General features: G+C 45.9%; 1 protein-coding gene across 1 annotated transcript; it reads right to left on the bottom strand.

Moving 5' to 3' along the window:
- Positions 1–332: 332 nt before the first annotated feature.
- LOC139117903 (uncharacterized) lies at positions 333–1,214 on the bottom strand. Its single transcript, XM_070681138.1, has one exon. It carries the CDS (start codon positions 1,212–1,214, stop codon positions 333–335), a length of 882 nt encoding a protein of 293 aa, XP_070537239.1.
- Between the last annotated feature and the right edge of the window lie 6,114 nt (positions 1,215–7,328).

Raw genomic sequence — 7,328 nt, 5'->3', positions numbered from 1 at the left:
GGGTGCAATGAAAGTATGGGATACGAGCCCCGAGGGGCGGCAGCACGGATCGGGGGGGAGCTATGGGCTCCCGGCCCGAGGAGCTGCAGCTGGGGGGACAGGTGCCCCTGTGCGGCCCCAGCATGAGGGGTGAAATGTGGGTGAAGCTCAATGGACTCCGGTCCCGAGGAGCTGGAAGCAGGGCTCGGGGGGAGCAATGATCTGGGGGGGACAGGTGCCCTTGTGTGGCCCCAGCATGAAGTGGTGATGTGGCCCGACAGGTCCGAAATGTGGTGTACAAGCGAAACCAAAAGAAAGTGGCTACCGAGTGGCAAGTGTGTCTACGAAAGGCCCTATGGCATAGTCATTGATTGAGATGCGTGACGCAGAAGGCTTTCTGGTGTCCGAATATAAGTACGGTAACAGTCACTGGACCACCTGCCGAGAGTTTGAATAAGGTGGTCTGGAAGGTGGGCGTGTGCGGCCGTGGTGGCTGCCCCAATGCGAAATGAATGTCCAGCGTACAGGTGGGGCTGGAAGCCAAGGCGCGAAAGTAAGGAACGGAGCAGCGCAGTGAATGTCTCGCGGTTTAGCGGTACTCTTTCTGGAAGGATGAAGAGGGGTTCCTGAGGCGAAGAACACATTTGTCGGCGTACTCTGAGGAAACGATGGATTGTTGTGACTGGGCATATCGTTGACTTGGTGGCGAATAGACGAAGTATAAAGCCACGGCGCATTTGATCTGTCTTTGATGCCTTAATGTTCACAGAAAGAGCATCCGGATAGCCCTGAGTGTCGGTTGGGACGTTGAGGTCGCGAACACACAGGTTATATGCAGGGTTAAAGGAGCGTCCAGAGCAGGTGAATTCGCTACAGCGGAGAAAACCAGAGAAGGCTAAGACGAATGCAGATTCCAGCAGGAGGTCTAGGTATGGTCCATACACAGTCGAGCGGAGCAGCGAGCACAGTTGTCGCAGGATATCAAATGTTATGGGTAGCCGGGGGCGTGACGATGGTCCTTGCAGCCGTTGAATTCCCCGTAAGGTGTACTGGAGACGAAGGTGTGGCTGGTTGTTAGTTGAGGTGAGTGGGTTTGGCAGGCCCGCCATTATGTAGTGATGACGGATGCCGGCGAGATAAACCTTGATGGTGGAGTACTTGAGGTGAAGGTGGGTTGCACAGTGGACGATGAAGTAGATTAGCAGGTCTTCGGAGATGGGTGGATAATGAGACATCTGTACATGGGTGCCGTACCTTGCGGAGAATTGTACCCACGAGCGAACTCCGGTTGTATAATATTCAATTGTCCGAGTGCCCAGTGCAGCTTGCTTGCAGGTGGCGGCAGCCCTATTCAGTTGAACATGATGTCAGGTAGTTGGCAGGGTGTCGCGTTGGCCGAGGGAGCCGCTTGGCGGAAGCGTGTCATCTGGAAACGAGAAAGAGAATCAGCAATTAAGTTATGTTTGCCTGGTATGTGGTCGGCATGGAACATGAAATTATGGGAGGCAGCGCAAAGCACGAGGGTGCGCATCAGTTTCATGATTGATGGTGACTTGGAACGGCCTTTATTGAGAATATGGACCGGGGCCATGTTGTCGCAGTTGAACACCAAGCGCTTGCGGGTCCATGATTGGCCCCAAAGTAGAGCTGCGATGACGATTGGGTAGAGTTCCTGAAAAGCAATGGAGAGCTCACAGTTGGCGTCAAGCTTGAGATGGGGGGGCCAGCGTGCATTAAACCATTGCCCTTGGAAATACCCGCCAAAACCAATACCACTGGCATCTGTAAAAAGCTGTATTGCTGAGGCCCTTGTAGCGTGGAGTCGAGGAACATTGATACTCCGTTCCATTTGGAGAGAAATCGATGCCACATTTGTAGGTCGAGTCTGCTCTCTGTGGTAAAGTGAATGCGGTGGTGACGTTTTTGTGCTCATTTTGAGATTTCAATTAGGCGTGATATGAAAGTTCGCCCAGGTATAATGACACGGCATGCAAAGTTGAGGTGCCCTAGGAGGCTTAGCAGTTCTCGTTTTGTACACGTGGTGCGAGATAAGAAGGACTGGATGAGGGCGGCTATTCTAGACAGTTTATCGTGAGGGAGCCGCGCTTCCATCTTCACCGTGTCAAGCTCTATTCCAAGGTATTCTAGTATAGTAACGGGGCCGACGGTCTTGTGTGGCGCGATGGGTACAGAGAGTCTCTTGAAGATGAGGGTAATTAAGGCCATAGTGCGGTCCGCATCGAATGATGGTTTGTCAACTGTTAGGAAGTCATCTAGCAGGTGGAAAATTATCTCGATACCGTAATTTTCTTGAGCAATCCAGCAGATGGCCTTGGAAAGCTGATCGAAGATCTTAGGGCTGGAGCATGACCCGAAGGGCAGTCGGGTGAAGAAATAGAAATGTTTTTTCCAGTGGATGCCATAACAGTGCCATAGCGAGGGGTGAATAGGGATGAGCTTGAAAGCATCAACAATGTCAGTCTTGCACAGCCATGCTCCTCAGCCCGCCCTTTGGATGGCTGCAATGGCATCGTCTATCTTTACGTAGGACAGCGAAAATTCCTGTTTGTCGATGAAGTCATTGACGCTGGGTGTGTCTTCATTGTTGTGAGGAGATGACAAATCGACGATTAGGCGTTTTTTGGCTGAGTATTTCTTTTCTGCGATACCTAGCGGGCTACAACGATAAATGGCGTATGGTGGTGTGGTGAAAGGGCCGATAAGATAGCCCTTTTGCAGTTCAGAGTTAATTTGGTGCGACACAAAATCCGGATCTTGTCGGGCTGAGAGAAGGTTGCGACAGATGAGCGATGAGGAAAGTTGACAGCGTAGGCCTGTGTTAAATCCTTTAGAAAGTCCTGTAAGCAGGTACTTGACGAATCCTTTGTCGGGATGATTTGAAAGTTCGGAGGCAAGGGTGCCAATATTAATTGGTGTTGATGGTGTACAAGTGTCAGCGTTAAATGTGGATGGCGTATCGTGCAGTCAGGCTCTGTTAGCTTGGTCTTTAGGTCGACATTTTCCTTGAGCTGATGAGTGATCGGATGAGTAGCATACCAAACACACGTGGGAAAAACCACAGTTACTTCGTTTGCAACCAGGCTGGGAGTTGAAGTTAATGCAGATTTCCTTACCCTGGTAGGTGACGCGCTTCTATCGACGGTCGATGAAGGCGATTTGAACCTTATGGGATTGCTGTTTGGTCTCTTAGTCTCAAGGTATGGGCAGACTTCGGTGGTATGCACTGCGCTATTGCAGATGTTGCAAAGGTTGGCCTTGAGACCGGAGAATGTCGAGGTGTAGATGAGCGAATCGCGAACTCCCCAGTCTAGTTTGATGCCATGATTTAACAGGAGTGCGGCCGCCTTGGTGGAAAAGTCGCGGTGGTAATCGTAGAAGGCAAAACCGCTGAAACGTTTTGACATGCCAACGATGTCCGTGACGTATGCATCAAGTTCTGTTCGACGATTAGGGAATGCCTCACACATGACATTTTTATAGACGGTGAAAGCTTAAATGAATTCAGTAATGGTGAGAGGTCTATTTACTCTGCCGTCCTGGAGAGGTTTCAGAGACAGGGCTTCGTTGCCGATGATGATATGTCGTTCGCCATCGTGGTAATTGTAGCTGGGTATGAGTAAGCAGGCAAGATTGATATCCTTACCTGAAAGAATATCGCGGCGAATAGCAGGTGAAACCAGTTCGACGTTTGGCAGTCTTTCGGTGGTATACCGCGGCCCTGGAGGAGGTTGTTGGGAGAAAAGTTCGAGGCAAGCGCGACCGTGTTTACCCCTTGGTTGGTCGCCTGAACGGGCCTATCATGAGCTGCCTGGGCGCCGCCATCTTGGTTCTGCTGGGGGCCGCTGTTGTTGCCGGAAGTGAAGGCTTCTCCCCGCAGGTCGGTGAGAGGGCGTTGTTGCAGTAGATTTGCTATGTTGGCCATGTTGGCGGCCATGTTGGCCATCGAAGTCTGCAGGGCGGAAAACATTTCCATCGTCACGACTCCCGATTGAGGTGGTACTTGATTTGTTGATACTGGAGTTTCGCTTTGCGGTATGGTGACGGCAGCTGATTGAGGTTGTGGGAGACCGTGGGCAGCCGTCGCTACGGTGGCTGGTGCAGTTGGAGCGGTCTGACCTTGTTCGGCAGCGAGGAGGTCAGGAGTGGACGACGCCCCTCGCGTCCCTGATCGTGCACGGGTCACTGGACGAACGTACGGCGTTACGCGCGGCGTAGACTTCTTGGTTCTTTTTCGAGGAGGCATTGTCGGCGCTGTGGTCCGGTAGAAACGGCAATGAAAGGAGACCGGGAGTGACTAGAAACGAGCAGCAGGGAGTGTTGTAATAGCTTGGCAGACAGCCTGATGGCCTAGAATGAATGAACTTGGACAAGAAGCTTGCAGCAAGGATTAGGTCAAGTGCCGTGCGCAAGAAAGATGGTAGCTAGATAGCAGATGCTAAGTGTCTACGTCAGTAGATGAGTAGATAGATAACCAGTATAAGATGTCTACGTCAGCAATGCAAAGTGACTTCGGGACATGTTGTTCTGCAGGCAGCCTAGCTCCGTGGACTTACAAACTGGATTTTTGTTAACACACAATTCCTTATTTAAAGTTTCAATGTCTGAAAATGTTATCATCGAAATGAAAAATATTAATAGAATAATGCGAAAAGGCTTATCCGGGGACATGCTTAAAATATTTAGACCTGTTTACAATGTTAGTCAGAGAATTTAGTCCATGTTGCAGGACTTACATTTCATATTCGTACTCTTCGATATATTATAGTTTTAGCTTTGGATAAAACACTCCTGGTTTCTTATCTTCATCGCACAGTTAACTCAAATTTGAAGCTGAGAGCCGTAAAGGAACTAGTTACGACATCGTATTTCAAAGAGACCTGAAATAAGAAAAAACATTTTCATAGGGCATAGTCGTTTCAACAGTTATTTACTTTCTTGCTTTCGTGAACACATTGAATAAAATGGCTATTATTAGAGTAATATTGATGAAGACCTTCGCATCATCCTCGGCAACATCTATTAAATGAACAGAAGTAACTTATCGATACAAGAAATGAAGATACTGTAAGCTGTACCATGGTATTTTCCATGTATATTTGGCATCGTTATTAGGTAACGAGAAGTAACAAAGATCTTAACTGACAACTTAGGTTCAGATCCTCCCTTTCCATATCACGATTACCACCAGGCAATTATAAATATATGTGAAATATATTTTCCTTAGTAACACATTTTTTGTTTGACAGATATTGAAGATCCAACATCGTCTGTCCTGATAGCATTAAGGTAAACACAGACCCTGGTCAACCCACAGCGATTGTGAATTGGACATCCCCCAATGCAACTGACAATTCACAACTAGTTTTTGTGACAAGTAACCATCAACCAGGAAATGAGTTTGGCATTGGGTGTACAGTTGTTAACTATAATGTTAGTGATTATTCTGGAAATATGGATTCATGCAATTTCAATGTAACAGTCGTCGGTAAGTGTAAAATGTGTTTTACTTGTTTCTGCTCAGAATATTGAGCAAGAACAAGTTTCTGGGGTAATATGAGATCCTGCCACTTCCTTTTCGTAATTTTATTCAGCATAAAACAGTTTTGCTGTGTCAAGTTAATCGTGTGTATTTGGACTGCATGTAATTTGGCACAGAGGTAACCAATCACATTCACTTATATAAATAGCGTCTAACTTTGCTTCCGGCAAGGACAGGTCTATATTTAAACAGCTGTTTCGACAGTATTTAACTTTAAATAGCTAAAGCATTACTTTACCTTTCCAAAGGTAATTTTTGAAACTAATGGTAACAAGAAAGAGGAAATCGGAACAGTCTTTATTATTTCTTTTGATATTCAGTCAATCATTTACCTTGTTCCAACTCACATGCGGCACACAGCCACCTAGGGAAGACACCATAGTCAAAACCGCTCCGTACAATTATGTATGATAACTCATTAGGCGTTTGTTGCACTGTACCAGTGGAAACGAAAGTAATTAGAACAATATGCAAAGTCTGACTTAGCCTTGAATATTCAGGAAAATAATTTTGGCTCATCATTTCCGCTGTGGTCATTAACTTTTTCCTTATTTCTATATTGCATAGATTGTGAAAACCCGAGGATCTATTGTCCTGATGACATTGAAACAACCACAGATCCTAGGAAACCCACAGCTGCTGTCGATTGGGCATTACCTAATGCCACTGACAATTCGGGACATGTGAATTATACTAGTAATCATCGGCCAGGGACTAACTTCATAATTGGTCAGACAGTTGTCTTCTATAATGCTAGTGATCCATTTGGAAACACGAATTCCTGTAACTTTACTGTATCAGTCATTGGTAAGTGTCTCTTACATACAGCTACAAAACATATTGAAGAACAAAGATGTCTTTTCAGTATCAATTAACAAGTTTTGATGGTTTAAAACAATCAAGTGCCAAGGAGAGTACTTCGTCGAGCATACATTTTTTAAATGTAAGGGATTGATCCGCTTGACGTTTTAAACCGGATTCAAAATGATGGTCAAAGAAGCAGGAGTACGGGAGATGGAAAACGCACGGGAACCAATGTGTTTTTATCAGTGTAACCTGGTCTGAGCTATTTATTTATTTGGTCCTACTGAAATTTGTAAATCTCAAATGTCCCAAGGACCTGGTAATGTATTACCTTGAATGAAAGTGATTATTGGACCAGTTTGAAGTCATATTACTAAAAGAAAACAAAGAAACAAGTGAACTGCATTATGCACTTAATCCAAGCACAGAGTAACATGGACAGAGTGGTAACGCCTGCATGCCTTTTGTTCCATGGTCGTCTCGGTAGACTATTGGCTTTTCATATTAAAATGAGCTTCAAAGGTGTTAAACTTTTTGGAGGCTTTGTTTGTGGTTGATAATTACACGAGATTATGCGAAATATACGATGAGATGGCATCGTACTGCCAGTCGCGTAGCAACCATAGTTACTTTGTGAGCTCTCAGGCCAGAAACACTGCTTCACGCCAATCAAAACATAACACGCCAGCAGTTTCATAGACATGTCCTTCCTTGACGCACGTGTGAAAGACGGTATGACTGACCGTAAACCATTGAGTAAAACCAGACAGTATCGATAAAAGACTTTCAAATTTGGTTTAAACACACTCATTATATATTCATAAAAATATGAGAGGAATTTTTAAAACGGTAAAACTCATTTTCCTGAAGCTCAAAACACTCCCGTTTTCGCCAGCACGTCAATTCTGCTCAGCACCACACGAAAACAACAACACAAACTTTGCCGAACATGCTTTCGCTTAACAATTGGCGAAAATCCAAAAAT

The sequence above is a fragment of the Ptychodera flava genome, chromosome 18 (genome assembly GCF_041260155.1).
Source record: "Ptychodera flava strain L36383 chromosome 18, AS_Pfla_20210202, whole genome shotgun sequence".
NCBI classification, from domain to species: domain Eukaryota; kingdom Metazoa; phylum Hemichordata; class Enteropneusta; family Ptychoderidae; genus Ptychodera; species Ptychodera flava.
Note: the sequence above shows the minus strand (reverse complement) of the source record. Positions and strands in the feature narration are given on the sequence as shown.

Coding starts and splice junctions, on each gene's coding strand:
- LOC139117903 (XM_070681138.1), bottom strand. CDS start 1,214: ATGTCTCATTATCCACCCATCTCCGAAGACCTGCTAATCTACTTCATC.